Source organism: Vespa mandarinia, chromosome 24 (assembly GCF_050613455.1).
Source record: "Vespa mandarinia isolate Hongniang chromosome 24, ASM5061345v1, whole genome shotgun sequence".
NCBI classification, from domain to species: domain Eukaryota; kingdom Metazoa; phylum Arthropoda; class Insecta; order Hymenoptera; family Vespidae; genus Vespa; species Vespa mandarinia.
This window is the reverse complement of record NC_140833.1, coordinates 273,677-289,268: the sequence shown is the minus strand read 5'-3', so window position 1 is coordinate 289,268 and position 15,592 is coordinate 273,677. Positions and strand designations below refer to the sequence as shown.

General features: G+C 29.1%; 3 protein-coding genes across 10 annotated transcripts; 1 reads left to right on the top strand and 2 right to left on the bottom strand.

Moving 5' to 3' along the window:
- Positions 1-1,642: 1,642 nt before the first annotated feature.
- On the bottom strand, positions 1,643-2,517 carry COX7C (Cytochrome c oxidase subunit 7C). The gene is made up of 3 exons (XM_085664024.1): positions 2,305-2,517; positions 2,108-2,226; positions 1,643-1,831 (listed from the first exon to the last, which is right to left on the bottom strand). The coding sequence occupies exons 1-2, from the start codon at positions 2,386-2,388 to the stop codon at positions 2,113-2,115; spliced, it is 198 nt and encodes a 65-aa protein (XP_085520150.1). The 5' UTR covers positions 2,389-2,517; the 3' UTR covers positions 1,643-1,831; positions 2,108-2,112.
- Positions 2,518-2,572: 55 nt separating this feature from the next.
- On the top strand, positions 2,573-7,160 carry MAN1 (LEM domain-containing inner nuclear membrane protein MAN1). 4 transcript variants are annotated; one of them, XM_035868722.2, is made up of 11 exons: positions 2,573-3,155; positions 3,271-3,929; positions 4,006-4,111; positions 4,206-4,384; positions 5,022-5,239; positions 5,309-5,437; positions 5,553-5,682; positions 5,988-6,261; positions 6,395-6,616; positions 6,757-6,941; positions 7,009-7,160. In XM_035868722.2, the coding sequence occupies exons 1-11, from the start codon at positions 2,971-2,973 to the stop codon at positions 7,158-7,160; spliced, it is 2,439 nt and encodes an 812-aa protein (XP_035724615.1). In that variant the 5' UTR covers positions 2,573-2,970. The 4 variants fall into 4 exon arrangements, with proteins under 4 accessions (XP_035724615.1, XP_085520148.1, XP_035724616.1 ...); XM_035868723.2 differs by having other exon boundaries at positions 2,582-3,155; positions 4,182-4,384; positions 6,804-6,941; positions 7,009-7,149; XM_035868721.2 differs by having other exon boundaries at positions 2,595-3,155; positions 4,182-4,384.
- Positions 5,589-15,347, bottom strand: LOC118442738 (ATP-binding cassette sub-family G member 4). Of its 5 annotated transcripts, none has more exons than XM_035868731.2 (13): positions 14,983-15,345; positions 14,070-14,287; positions 12,930-13,243; positions 12,568-12,741; positions 12,281-12,491; positions 12,042-12,149; positions 11,593-11,738; positions 11,223-11,391; positions 10,996-11,096; positions 10,739-10,894; positions 10,374-10,492; positions 10,167-10,290; positions 5,589-5,728 (listed from the first exon to the last, which is right to left on the bottom strand). In XM_035868731.2, the coding sequence occupies exons 2-13, from the start codon at positions 14,251-14,253 to the stop codon at positions 5,720-5,722; spliced, it is 1,815 nt and encodes a 604-aa protein (XP_035724624.2). In that variant the 5' UTR covers positions 14,254-14,287; positions 14,983-15,345; the 3' UTR covers positions 5,589-5,719. The 5 variants fall into 5 exon arrangements, with proteins under 5 accessions (XP_035724624.2, XP_085520149.1, XP_035724623.2 ...); XM_085664023.1 differs by lacking the exon at positions 5,589-5,728 and adding an exon at positions 6,757-7,188 and having other exon boundaries at positions 14,983-15,346; XM_035868730.2 differs by lacking the exon at positions 5,589-5,728 and adding an exon at positions 9,842-9,987 and having other exon boundaries at positions 14,983-15,346.
- Between the last annotated feature and the right edge of the window lie 245 nt (positions 15,348-15,592).

Below are 15,592 nucleotides of genomic sequence, written 5' to 3'. Positions count from 1 at the left end.
AGAGAGAGAGAGAGAGAGAGGCTCGTTATGCAAAGATTTCACGAACCACCACACTCGACGTTAAACGAGCTTCTCTCGTCTCCTCAACCGTAAGACTAATGAGTCTGTTGTTACCCCAATTAGACGAGAGAGAAAGAGAAAGAGAAAGAATAAGAGAAAAAGAAAAAAATATCCTCGAGTGGTTGACGTTCGTGATACTAAAGAACCTCTGGTAGTACCACCCTACTCTACCTCTGCTCCCAACATCCAAGCGTTCTAAGTGTTCACCTCTTCGACTCGTACGCGGTTTTCTTCGCTCGGATAGTCACGTAAAAGATGAATGGAGTGTCGGTAAAAGTGGTCCAAGTACGGACACGACAATGACGTACATAACCACAGAGTGCGTAATAACTAACCACCGATCTTTTCGCGCTGAATCCTTGAAAAATTATCCTGGTAAGTTTTATCGATTAATTTCGATTATTCTAAAAGATATTATTAAAAAAAAAAAAAAGGTAACAAATAATTTCCCTACGATTACAATTCCTTAATGAACGAAAATATATATCGAATTAAATATAAATCAAAAATTTTTATATCTCTACTTAATTAGATGCAATCAATGACGAATCAATTTATCTCAATATTTCAGCAGTATTTTTCTCTCTTAATTAAACGAATGTGCCATCTTTTTTCAGCGACTTTTATTTTTCTTTTTCTTTTTCTTTTTCTTTATCTTTATCCTTTTCTCCTCTTCTTCTCTCTTTAGCGCGTAAATGAACGTTATCGTTTTGTTTGGCGTCGTCCATTGAAACGAAGAGAAAAGTTGTCCTTTTTCATTCTTTTTTTGATTTTTTTCTTTTTTCCGATTTTATGATACTCCATTTCTTTTCAATTTTATATCAAATAGAATTAACAATCGTATAATGAGTTAGAATAAAACGATACAAAAAACAAGAAAAAAAAAGAAAAGAAAACATACGAATCAAAGAGAAAATATCATACAATGGCGTACATTGTTTGATTTCGTGTGAGCACACATGTTGCATGAGTATGATTGACTTTCGGGAAAGGCTCGTACGTTATCTAGCGTGGGTTTACTCAGGACCGATGTACGCCTCCTATACAAGTTGCCTTTTCATTCGTCGGTAACACAAAAGGGGAATGAATGCGCCATTGAATCAAATTCAATTGGATGCTTTTGTTTGTTTTTCGTACGCCAGTACACAATTCGACACAATCATTCGCACAATCGTTCGCTTTTAAAATTAAAAAGCAGTTTCAATTTGTCCAAAAAAAAAAAAAAAATAGAAAAAAAAAGAACGCAGAGAAATTAATCGTAATTGACAAAAAATGGCGACGATGGAATCACTACGCGAGTCAATAGTCTATAATTCTTCGTGATACGAACGAACGTCATCTTAACGTAAGATCTTAATCCATTAATTAAACTAATTATTATTATTTATTTTTTTTTGCAATAATTAAAAATTCACTCGAAATAAAGTTATTTTCGATTTTAAGATACGTAGTCGATTTTACTAGGACTACGAGCGCCACTGCGGTTAAATGCAGGAACCAGAATATCTCCGTCGGTAAATATATTATGTAACGCAAAAATCATTATATAAAAAAATTATCATATATAATAAGGATAGAAGTATAAATTTTACTAGAATATATTTACGATAATTTAATATTACATAATAACATGATTTAATATTGCCTTGTTAAATGTACATATAATGTACAATAGATTCGAATAAACAATTAATATATAACACTACAGATATTCATTTCTAAGTGTGTAGACCATTGATGCGCATTTAACTTTACCAAGTATTAATAAAATCTGAAAGAGAAAAATAATATAGATTATAAAATACCATGATATAATTTTGCTGCTTATATTTCTATGATTCCTGACAATAATATTTTAAAAACTCGACAAGTTTATTTGACTGTACGTCAAATTCATTCAACGGTATGATTAAAATACTTAAAATATTTAAACATTATTCGACGCAGATAAAGGCATGAATAAATGTATACGAATGTAGAATGTTCAAGTAGACATTTCAAGTAAATCTAATTGACAAATATCACTGTATTCGTTGAAACAGCTTACATAATTTATTTCAGCATATTATAGCGAACAGATATGAATGGTAATGAGAAGCCACTTCCAAAAAAGGCGCAAAATATCATGGTCAACAAGAGCTTGTTTTTTATCGGGAACGGTAAATTCTGTGTGAAAAAGAAAGAAAAAGAATTATATTACATCGTAAAGAACGAAGATATTGATTAGAGTGAGAGTATACTTACGTGACCGGGTATACCATCACCCTCGTGATCCGATCTTCGTACGGCGCTTGTTGTGAATCTCCTGATCAGTTGTCGGGTAATCATTCTAAAGAATAATAAGTTTCTAATATCTTTTCGAATAAACTATTTACGTTCTCCAACTCGTCTACTCGAATTATCTTCTTAAAGTGGCGTTGAACGTCCAAACTCGGCACGAAACACAGAGATGAACACAGATAGGAATCAAGAATGACGAATGTTCGTTAAAAGCGCACTCTAGCGTCTTACAAACGAAACTACGTATTGGAATAAAAACTATCTATACTTTCGAACAAACTGACCAATAAGATACGAACTCAAAGAATCCGTATGGAACGCCGTATCGGTTAATGCGTACAAAACTATGGCCGTTAGAAAATTGCGCCATGTTTTAGTTCACGAGTGGATTGTTTTCTGAAAGTGGTATATGAGAGAAATCTTTTCTGAATAGCCTAGTTTTATGAGATTGCCAAAAAAAAAGTTAAAAGAAGTTGCACGTGTGCATGATACATAGGTCAAAGGAAAATAGTGAAATAAAGAGAAATTATTGACAGTCTCGAATTAATCTCTTCGTCTTTTTAATTCATCGTGCGTAAATTTTATGCGCCAGTTTAATACGTGCGGATCGAACTGTTTAAATATTTCAGTATGGTTTTGGTAAACAAAATGTCGGTAGATAGTCTCAGTGATGCAGAATTACGTAGTAAGCTTATGGAATATGGATACCCGGTAGGCCCTGTAACACAGACAACCAGAAAAATACTTGTTAAAAAATTAAAGAATCTTATAGAAACTCGAGGTCTTGCTGCAACGCGTCATTCATTAGCTGCCAGGTATAACTTATACTTAATACTTTCCTATTTATATTTATCTTTATTACGTTTAATAAACTTGATTTTCACAATTTCTTTATAAAGATATTTTCTAATAATTTATAATCATTCACAGATATAGCAGCGACGAAACCGACGAGGATACGACCTCGACTGTGGTTAAAAGAAAGAAATCAGGTTCGAGTACGCGTCGTCAGACTTTGGCCAATCCTATGCCACCGCCATCTTCCGCAGTACCTGTATCTTCCGAATCTAAAAGTTTGATCAAAGATCCTAATGTAGAAATAGTTGATAATATTATACCTGAGTCGGTTGCTGGTCCAACGTTTACCAATCGTACTATTACAAATATACAAAAGAAACATACAAAAATTTATAACTCGGCTAATCTATCGGATGGCTTAGAAACTGGTTCAGATTCAGATGTTAGAGAAGATACTAGGTCGACGTACTCGCAGTCTAGATATTTGACTAATGTTGAAAAACTGTACGTTTCTAAACCGCATACCGAACATATGATTGGCGATGATCAATCTACAAAATCATATGAATCAATGTCAAGACCGGTACATACTCTTAAAGATAATAAATATGTTGAGCCTGCTTTTAAAAGTTATACTACATTTATGCCATCAACTAAAGAAGATGCAACCGGAAGAGATACAAGAGATTTGCTTTCAAATTATGAGACTCCATTTTTATCAGAATTTACAAGAAGACTCAGTTCAAGAACATCATTGGATCCTTCTACGTCGTCTTTATCTACGTTAAGCAGTAAATTATTAGATTGATTTAATCAATTATTGATTGTTCAATCGAATTAATTTTCTAAATTAATTTTCATTTATAGGTCCTACGATAAGACATACATCGTCCGTTATACCAGAAACTAGAGAGAAGGATTCTAATGGTCATTTTTCCTCATTAAGATCTTTGTACACTACTTCAACTTCGAGGTATGTAGAAACATATCAAATACAATTATGTATCGATATTTTGACATAGACAATTTTTCTTCAATTCAAGACCCGTTGTTACAACTACTGATAGATCTCGCAATACTATTGGTAAAACATTCAAGTCTACCTCTAATAAGGAAGAATCACGGAACAATCAAAATATGGTTTCGGTGATACTGGTGGTAGTACTTGCTTCATTTTTTGGAATTCTGGCGATAATATACTTGGGGCTTGGTGGTAAAGGTGAAACCTTCCCATCATTGTCAATGGGTAGGTATGCAGAAACATAATCTAATTATGTAGTATAATTTTATTTTCATATTATTCTTAGGAAAAAGTAAGACAACTTATATACCCGATAATTTTTATTAACTTCGTTGACTTTCTTACTAATCCGATCAAAAGTAGAGCAATGCAAATGTCCGTTTATATCTTCGTTATTTCTTTCTTTCTTCCTTTTCTTTCTTTTCATTTTTTTATCTTTTTTTTTTTCTTCCTTTTCTTTTTAATCTACTTCAAAAGTAATTGCAAGACATTTTTCAAAATATATTTTATCTGTCCAATTATGCCCATTTCTGTATAAAATGCAGTTATTTAAAAGTGAGTCAGGCGTCCAAAATTCCTTAATGTGTATTCTTTTTTGAAATGTCTAATAAATATTATATGTTGATTATATTATCAGTTTCCACGTTTTATTTCCTGTTCCCATTATTTAAATATTTCATTTAACGATCATATCATTTATGTCATCACGTTAAATATATTACATAAAATTCTTTTTACCTGCATTTAATACAGTCGCTTAACGTTTAAGCATAATGGAATAAAAATAAATAAACATATAAATAAATAAAAAAAAAATCCCGTTATAACGATTTGTCAGAATTAACAGTTTGTAAATTTATAGATAGTGATATACCGCTCTGTTTTATGGGAACACCTGATCTCAAAGCACCTGGAGTTAATTGTGTAATGAAAGAAAATGTAGAATCTGTATTACAATTGTTAAAACGACTCCAACCAATTTTATTGAAGAAGGCAATATCGGTGCTGTGCGACAATTCGAGCGATATACCATATCTAACAGACACTGAAATTATGGATATGTTTGCAAACAGTAAAGTGGTATGTTTCTGAAGTTTTCTTTTTACGATGAATACGTATTAAAATATGTGATACAAGTCAATCTTACAGACACCTCTAGAAGTGAAAGAAGATTTACAAAATGCACAACTTCTTATTATTAGGAATCCTCAATGGGGTATTTCACTCATTGACGTAAGCGATGGCGATAAGGCATCCGGAGAAGTATTGAATTCGTTGGTAAAGTTTTTTCAAAAAATGTTCAATTATTTTCTGCACACCTATAGTATTTTACCATTGCTATAATATTTATTAACGATGACCAAAAAAAAAACGTAGCACGTTTTTGTTGCAGGATAGTATATTCCCAGCACGTATGAATGGAAAAATAGGGATGGTCATACTGAATCCAGAACTGCCATTGCAGTGTCATATAAAGAATAAGTTATTCACCATTTTTTCAACTCTCCTGATAATCTCCCTTGGTAAATTCCTGACAGATAGCTTATTCGAAGAGAGCTCTTAAAAATTCTACAAATATAATCATGAATTAATATTTTCAATGTAAAGAAAAAAAAGAAGTAATATACATGACCATAAGTATTTTGCGTTCACGTGGTACTGTCGTATTAAGAGAAAGAGAGAGAGAGAGAGAGAGTGTGTGTGTGTGTGAGAATGAGTGAGAGTGAGAGAGAGAAAGAGAAAAAAGAAAAAAAATATGGATTTTTTTTATTATCTGAATTGAAAATTGATGATATATAGATATATGATATTTATGATATATTCGTAGGCCTTTTAGCTGTTATTGGGACGCAGAAACTATTCGTTTGGTATAAAAGATACCAAAAATCCGTGGAAAGAGAAGTATTTAAGCTAGTTAGCGAAATCATTAATGTGGTTGAACAGCATCATCAAAATGCAGGACTGTCACCTTCTGGTTCAACGCAAGATATTTTTCTTGCGATAAATCATGTCCGGGATAATCTAATTTTACCAAAAGATCGTAAAAGGATGGCTGGGTTATGGGAAAAAGCTGTTAGATTCTTGGACGAGAACGAATCTAGGTGGATTAGTTGGCTTATTTTTTTGCATTATAAAATGAATCAATTTACAAATAAATATATACATATATGTATATGTGTATATATATATATATATATATATATATAAAACTATAAATATTGTTATAATTTGTAGAATTCGAAGAGAAGTGCAACAAGTTGCCGGAGAAGAATTTCACGTGTGGCGTTGGTTACCTAATAATACTCTAAACAAGTCTAACGCGCAAAGTCCTTCATTGAATAAAAAGTCAAAAGTTTGGCAGGGACAAGCATTTGAAACTATGGAAGGATCGGTTAATAGTTTAACATGTTCACCGACACCCTGCTTAAAGATAAGACATATGTTCGATCCAGATGCGTATGTATTATTTTGTACGTTTTTTTTAGACCGACATATATATATATATTTATTTTGTGACCAAAGTAATTGACGATGAATGGAGTTATTTTTTTTTTTTTTATATGTATATATATATATATATATATGTTACGTAACAGCGAGAATGACGACAATTGGGAGATCAAAATACAAGATGCCATTTTAGAAAAGTGTGGAGAGGGAGTGAAAATACTTCATATTCGAGTGGATCGTGGGAGCCGAGAAGGTTGCGTTTACATGAAGTGTATATCGCAAGAAGATGCTGGAAAAGCTTACAGAGCGTTACATGGCTGGTGGTTTGACGGTAAGATTCGATTATATTCAGATAAATATGAATAACGTGTTATACTTATTCTATGTTTATTTTTTAGGTCATTTAGTTACGGTCAAATATTTACGACTCGAACGATATTATGAAAGATTTCCAGATGCGGTGCATTGCACGACACCTTTAAAGCCAAGTAACAATAAACGGTTGTCTATGCAGGCACATTATTGGCAAAGTCCATTAGAATCTAATTAATAAACACTGTGTAATTGCTCATCATATCCTAAAAAGAAAAAAAAAAGAAGAAGAAAAAAAAAAGAATTGAATTTATTTTATATAGTCATTTGTATCTGAGATCTATTGATATATTTTTTATGTTTCGCTATAATCTCATAGCAATACGATGCGAAATGATTTAAATTCGTGTGAGTCAATTGTTTCTTTTTTTTTTTATTTTTTTTTTATTTTTTTTTATATTTTTTTTTTTTTGTTTTTTTAAAACATTTTAATCATCATCTTAAAGTAATTTGTAAATCTTTTTCATCGGACATTATTATTTAAAAGAAAAGAAGAAAAAAAAAGAAAAAAGCAAATAACATTTCTCATCCATCAAAAGAAAAATCTTTATGTGTCATTGTAAAAATGTAATGTAAAAACTAAATTTTATAGAACCTTAGAGTAGTAATATAGGTGGGTACCAGATTATCAAAGAATAATATATCCTTTAGATCTCTATTTCTCCTATACTACTTCTAATATTGATTAATTCCTTCCTAAATACAATTTTATGTTACGTTTTATCTTATGGACGATAAAATCCACGATTCAAATCTACATTTCTTTTTTTGTTCTTTTATTATTATTATTATTATTATTATTATTATTATTATTATTATTATTATTATTATTATTATTAATATTATTATTATTATTATTATTATTATTATTATTATTATTATTATTATTATTATTATTATTATTATTATTATTATTATTATTATTATTATTATTATTATTATTATTATTATTATTATTATTATTATTATTATTATTATTATTATTATTATTATTATTATTATTATTATTATTATTTAATGACCGTTAAGCGAAAAGTTATTTATTTTATATGTTCTTAATTTCGTCGCACTTTAATTGCCGTTTGATATCTGGACCTGATTAATAGCTAATAACATAAGGACGTTATTAATCTGTTAACCATGAATAACGAGTTTTAATTTTTCTCGAAGAATAAAAAAATAAATAAGTATATCGCTTTATAAATTAAAAAAAAAAAAAGAAAAGAAAAACAAAAAAGTTATATTTATCATCCGTAGAATTTGCTTTTTATAAACAAATATTTGTCACATATTCGCCAACACAGATCCGACTATTTTCTCGGTTAACAGATTAATATTTCACTTGAAGCCTACAAGGTGGGTGCTTAAGTATTGAAAGTGTCCTTAAAAGCACCCTGTAATAGGATCACTATGATTAAGTTATGAATAAGGACAGAAGTCAATGAGAAGTCTGTCTTATGTAATGTATTTGTACTAACTTTTTATTTTACGTTTAATAAAAGTAAAAATCGGATAAAAGAATTTTTATATTAGCACATTGTCAGCTGATAGGGTACAATCTTTTAAGATTCTCCTTCTCTCTCTCTCTCTCTTTTTCTTTCTTTTTAGATGAGTTTAATTTTAGATATATTTACCGAAATGAAATTTCTGATAAAATTAAAAAAATTAATACATCATTTGTTTTGTGACCCGTTCAGTTTAGTTCATCTTCTTGGAAAAAATTCAGAAGATAAGACTATTAATAAAAAAAATAATTATAAAAACATATTACCGTAAAAAAAGTCCAGAGTTTGCTTGACCGATTGAAAGCAAAATCAAATTTATTACTTTTGCATATTTTGTAAAATTTCTTGATATATAAGTCATTTACTCGTTAAAATCTTATAAAGAAATACATAATAAATTTCTTTTAATATGCCACTTCTTTTTTTCCGGCTCTCTTAAAGACAAAATTGCTTATTTTTTCCTTTTTCTTTTTTTTTATTTTTGAAATTAATCAACAAGATCTTTTTATATTACTTTTAGTTCATTACCTTATATTCATTGTTCATATATAGCATCATATTGCGCATTTTGTACAATTCAATGAAATAAATAATACTCTTTGATAAAATGAAATTTCGTTGGCTATATATATATATATATAATATTTTTTATCACTGACTGACAATGTGTTAATTTAAGAATAGGCATGTGTACATGGGACGATATTAGAATCTAAACTTTTGAATCGTATATACTTTCTTCCCATTTAAAAAAGATACTATTATATAATTACTCATTTTGCACAAAAGTTATTAATTATATATATATATATATATATATATATAATTTATATATATATATATATAATTTATATATATATATATATAATTTATATATATATATATTAATTATATATATATATAATTATATATATATATATAATTAATAATATATTATTATAATTATATATATTAATATATATATATAATTATATATATATATAATTAATAATATATTATTATAATTATATATTAATTATATATTATTATAATTATATATATTAATATAATATTATAATTATATATATTAATATATATATTATTATATAATTAATAATATATATATTAATAATATATTATTAATTATATATATATATATATATATATATATATATATATATATATATATATGTTCGTCTTATTTTAGTATGTATATTAATATTAAAAATCTATCCAGGAAAATTTCGCTATTAATTGACATTATAAAAACTATATTGCGCTAAGTAAGATAATATTTGATATTCCTTTCAAAATGATTGTAGCAAAAAAAAAGATCACTTGTAAGGCAAAAAAGATGAAATGGTAGAGTTAAATATCAAAGTTATAATATTTAATCCTGATAAGATTTACTTGTCAAATAAACAATTATTAGTAATTGCTGTAAATATATCTTATTTAAGAAAAATTGATGTTTTTGTTTTTTATTGTAAAAATCTCTCTTCTTTTCTTCTTTTTCTTTTTCTGTATATCAAAAAAAAAACAAAAAAGAACAAGAACATTAAGTAAATGAAAATCAAAGGTAAACCAAAGAAAAATTATTTCCTAATTTTATGCACTTTCCATCGTAACGCACAATATGTGATGACGTGTAAAGAAAAAATCCATGCGAGCATAATAACCACAATAACGTGAAATTTTACCGATTGCATGTTCATCATTGATAGAATTTCATTAGGAGAACGCCAATGACAATATATTTCCGTACAAGACAATGGTTTTCTGTCAAAACCATAAATGGCTTGCATGATACCTTCGAAGGCATACCTAAAACAATAAGAGTAGAATATAAAAGTAAATCTTTCTTCTATTACTTACACACTTACACACTTAGGAAGGACTATTCTCACCTGAAAAAACTGATCGTACAAAGTGGTTGATAATACGACGGTATTTCACTGAGTTTTAAAAAAAAACCCGCGAATAGAAACATCGGTATGCTCAATGCAGGAATGAGGAATGTTCCGATCTAAAAAAAAAACAAAAAAAAAACAAAAAGAAAGAGAACAAACAAACAAACAAATAAATAAATGCTTATTAAATGTGAGTATAATTGTTATTTTATTTTTGTTTTTTTTTCTTTTTTATTTTGACAGACTAAAACCATTAGCCTTAGATAACACATAAAAATAATCGTAATTGTCTAAATTAAAAATAAGTTTTGGTTTTTTTTTTTTCTTTTTTTTTTTAGACTTTATTAGATCGGTATACTTACTTGAGTATCGAATATTGCACCCACTGTTATTCCAACTGATTGTCCAATAATAGTATGCAAAATGCAAACTATCCAAGCTTGCAATAAACTATTTCGTTCCATAGGTTGGCCGGTCATATAATATGCTATAATAAAAAAGGAGGTAGGACAGAGTAACTAAAAAAGAAAAAGAAGGAGAAAATAAAAAATGAGATTTCTGTTTTATCGTGAGACCGAGTTTTTTCCCTGAAAATATTTTTTATGAATTTTTCCCGTACCTGTATCGGTAAATCCGAGACTATCTTCGATATATAATAAGGCATCAGACTATACCAATTATTTAAATGTTCTCGATAGAAGACCGATGCCTCGGTAGGAACTATCAAAGAATTAAACATGACACATTCTTATAATTTTTGATTAACGGATTATACAATTTACAAAATAAATAGATCATAATAATTTGTATTAATACAAATATATGCGTATTTATGTAATCGCTTACAAATTTGGACGACTGGCAATGAGTTGGCGAAGAATAAAAAGAGTAAAAAAAAGAAGATGCAAGAAATGTTGCTGGTTACTTTATTTGCGTCGTCACCAAAATCGTAAAATATAGAACCTAGTAAAATTGCAACAATTACGTGTGCACTAAACCTTAGTTTTGTCATAATCTGAAATGTAAATGAATTATATTTACGTATATCATCGTATATTTTAACGCTATGATGTTTTTATATGCTCACATATTATCCATGTATTGGGTTGTCCGGAAAGTTCGTGACGATTTATGATAGGTAACATAATGACAAAATTGGAACGAACTTTTCGGACAATCTAATATGTATATTTATATTTTATTGTGCTTTACCCACATTGTCTCGCTTAATACATATGAAGGATCGTAATAATAAAATCTTTTGTTGTTCCCAAATAGACAATTTTCGAAATTTCTCATTTGCTAAGTCATTTTCCTCATTCATCTCTAATCGTTCCAAAGATCCATTCGTATCAACCGTCTCTAAAATATTTACGTCAAAAAAGTTATCGTTTCTACAATTGTTGTTCTTCCTTTATTGCTATATTTACAGGATGTATCATTTCGTTCCAACTTTTGAAATATCTTCGTTATTTTTAACTATACGATCAAATTTCAAAGAAAGAGAAATAGTTTAATTCAATTGGCACAAGATTTTTACTATCATTGTTTTATAACTTATTAAAATAAAATGAATTCATTTATCTATATATATACATATATATACATATATATATATATATATATATATATATATATATATATATATATATAGCCTATACCTACCATTTTTATAATACTCGTATTGCGACTTCCACTGAACATATTTGACCAAATTCATTTTAGCTAGATCCTTCAAATTATCGTCACATTGATTAGTCACCACCTCGAGTACTAAAATCGAAAAGATCTTTATCTCTATTTTCGTGTTAGATTTTTTTAATTCTTAAATATTCGTCACAATTATATTCTTTTTACGATATATTACAAACTTATTGGCAATAAATGAAATTATAAATAAATACCGAATTCGACGACATTATAAAAATGCGGAGAAATGTATCCAGCTTCCTTGAAACTGTCCAATATGTTTTCGCGCGGGCCGCAATATAAAGTTCTACCTTGATCGATAACTATTATGTTATCGAATTCAGAAATCATTTGACTACTGGGTTGATGAATCGCACAAGCTACTGTACATCCTGATTTTGACATCGAATGTAATAGGTTGATGACCTATACAATATAACTTGAGCTGGAATTAAATTAAAATTTAAAGGAAGTTGACTCATTAGCAAATAACAATATTAACCTGATTAGAGGATACACTGTCGAGTCCGCTTGTGGGTTCGTCCAAAAGTAAAACAGCTGGTTTTGTGACAATCTCCACACCGATCAAGAGTCTTTTTTTTTCACCGCCACTCAATTTGCCAGCTGTCGTATTAAGGCAATTCATCAATCCGAGACTCTTGGCGATGTTATTGACCTATCAATAGATTATTGCCCGTTATTCATTATGATTAAAAAGTAAAAGATCATCGAAATGATTGTCGAAAAAAAGAAGAAATAATAAGAAGCAGCATGTATTCGTTCGAATTCTTTTTCTATCCACGCGGGTTTTTCACGCCTCTCTCTCTCTCTTTCTCTCTCTCTCTCTCTCTCTTCCTCACTTACGATAAAGTGTGACTTTATTGTTGAATATCCTCGACCCAATTTAAGACGCGCTGCAATGTAGAGAGTTTCTTTCGTGGTTAATAAAGGATGCAACATGAACTCTTGCGGTATGTAACAGATTTGTTTTCGGTATATATTCCTATCTATCTTTTCGCGATCGTTTATCTTAATAGATCCTTTCACGTTAGATGATTTAACGTCAGATATTATGCTCAACAAAGTCGATTTGCCTGCACCAGATGGACCAACCACCGCCGTCAATTTCCCTGGCTCAAAACATCCTGTTGCATTTTGCAATATCTTCTTCTGTTTTTCTGCAAGAGAAGATAACGAGATAATCCGATTGATTTAAACTTTTCATAATATATTTGTATCACGTAATACGTTCGTATTATTCTATGAAATTTTAATGTGTGATTTTCTTTTTATAATAAATATTCCCGTAGATCGAATAATCATTGGAATAATATTATAGTGAAGCTCTGCAGATAAATCAAATTTAAAGAATAACCTTGCAAATGATATTCATTGAATTCTTCTAACAATAAGAGTAAGAATAGTTAAAATATGATTCAGACATATGCTAAACGCGATAATCGAAACAAAAGCGCAGTTGTTTATAGAAGCGATCTTTTCTCGTTGATTCTATCTAATTTTCCGTCATTCTCACATTTCATGTATATGCAACAGTGAATTAGCTTTGATCTTTGCATTCAGCACATGCGCGCCTGAGTTCACTTTTTCATTACTACGAAAGCAAATAAAAATAGAAAAACAAGTCAATTTATGACGTTGAAATAAAAAAAATGTCGATAATAATGTAAAATAGAGATTTTTTTATTTCGAACGATATTAAAAAAAAGTATGATAATTAGTTCGACCACACCTGGTAAATCATTATAATAAAAAACCGATTAAACAGCACAATAAAAAATGATAAAAATGATTATAAAAGTGATTCGAAAGAGAAACTCTACGATATTAGTTAATTTTTATTTCTGTTAATTTCCATTGCGTTTTCTAATAATTAACTAATAATTAACTAAGTGAAATAATTTTTTTATAAATTATTATAAAACCGTCGATTTGTTTTCTTTTTCTTTTCTTTTCTTTTTGTAAACCATACATTTTCAGACTTACCTTTACCGATAGGCACACTGTAAGACAAATTCTCGAATTCTATATAGAAACATGGTGCATTACGTTTCAACCAAGAGTCCTGGCTTTCATTTGGACTCTGAGAATGATCAATCATTGGATCGACAATTTCATGATCGTTGTCTATTTGATATACTTTATCATCATCGTTACGTTTCGCATCCATCTCTTCTTAATAGGCTCGTTTGTTCTCGTATGTACTGAATATATTACACGTTTATTTACATGTACACACACACACACACACACACACACACACACACACACACATATATGCATCTTTTATTTCTTTATCAAACAATAAAACAAAATCGTGATAAAATTTTGTGCCAAATATTAACATAATATCGACGCAACGAAATTTCAACACTTTTATCAGCAATAATTATCGTATTTTGATACTAAAAAAAAATTATTATTTTAATTGATCGGCAACGATCCAGAATTTATTTAAAATTTCAATGTTTATCGAATATACGAATCCGAGCACGAAAAAGGAGTTTAGCATCCATAATTTACATTTCATAGTTCACAGTTCATGGTTCATTTTATATAATATCTACTAAAGAAAAAAAAAACTTTTTCTTGTTATAAATAAGGATAATTACAATTAATCTTTGATAATTGCGATAATTATCATTTAATGATTAAAAATTACCATATTTAAGAAAAGTATTTAGTTAGGAAATGAATTTAGCAAAAATTTTCCCTCTTTTTTTCCCTTTCTTTCTTTTGCACGCGCACACACACACGCACACACATACTTATACGTGCATACACACGTACGCATGCACGCTTTTATGCAACAAACACACTTGGTTGCATTTAAAAGATTGTTGAAATTCCGTTACTTTCTCAACTTAAATATGTCCCACTTTCATTATTAAATACGTACGTATTCGCTTGTTTAATCACTTCTTATCATAACATCAATTACGGCACTTTTAATTATAACGTCATTTATAATAAAATGAATGCCGTTAACGAACTCGTCCATGCATTTCTCTTTTTTCACCTTCGACTTAACTTTCTATTTGAACTAAAAGTTGCACGCAAGAGAAACATTCTTCTGGAGGCACATGTTTTTCTCGTGTTCTTGCGTTTCTGTACTTACAGGTCAACGAGTCGACGTATACTGAAAGTCAATTATACGAATATAAAAGTCAATTGAATGAAATGGCATTGTGCCTTAAATGGTCAGCATGAGAGGAAGGGAGAGAAAGAGAGAGAGAGAGGGAGAGTAACTGATCGTTAAGAGAACGAATGATTAGAATCCCGTTTTTGTTAACCTTCTTATCTCGGAGCTCTCTGAAAGATAAAGGAGAAGAAAATAGTTCTATGTTTATCTCTCTTTTACTTTAATTATCTATTATTTCTTTATTTTCCTATAATGCTATTCAATTATCTCTTATTTGCTTACAATGTATACACGCATTTCTCTTTATATATTTATCTCTCTTTTTCGTTCTCTCTACTTTTTAATACGATTGTCCATTATCCGCCCA

Excerpts from the sequence above, each read along its gene's own strand:
- COX7C (XM_085664024.1), bottom strand. The coding sequence starts at position 2,388 with ATGATTACCCGACAACTGATCAGGAGATTCACAACAAGCGCCGTACGA. Across the intron at positions 2,227-2,304 it reads GTGATGGTATACCCGGTCAC|AATTTACCGTTCCCGATAAA; the intron begins GTAAGTATACTC and ends TTTTTCACACAG.
- MAN1 (XM_035868721.2), top strand. The coding sequence starts at position 2,971 with ATGGTTTTGGTAAACAAAATGTCGGTAGATAGTCTCAGTGATGCAGAA. Across the intron at positions 5,240-5,308 it reads TGTTTGCAAACAGTAAAGTG|ACACCTCTAGAAGTGAAAGA; the intron begins GTATGTTTCTGA and ends TCAATCTTACAG. Across the intron at positions 5,683-5,987 it reads TCTCCTGATAATCTCCCTTG|GCCTTTTAGCTGTTATTGGG; the intron begins GTAAATTCCTGA and ends ATATATTCGTAG.
- LOC118442738 (XM_035868728.2), bottom strand. The coding sequence starts at position 14,253 with ATGGATGCGAAACGTAACGATGATGATAAAGTATATCAAATAGACAAC. Across the intron at positions 11,392-11,592 it reads TATGTATTAAGCGAGACAAT|ATTATGACAAAACTAAGGTT; the intron begins GTGGGTAAAGCA and ends TTTACATTTCAG. Across the intron at positions 10,291-10,373 it reads TGTACGATCAGTTTTTTCAG|GTATGCCTTCGAAGGTATCA; the intron begins GTGAGAATAGTC and ends TTATTGTTTTAG.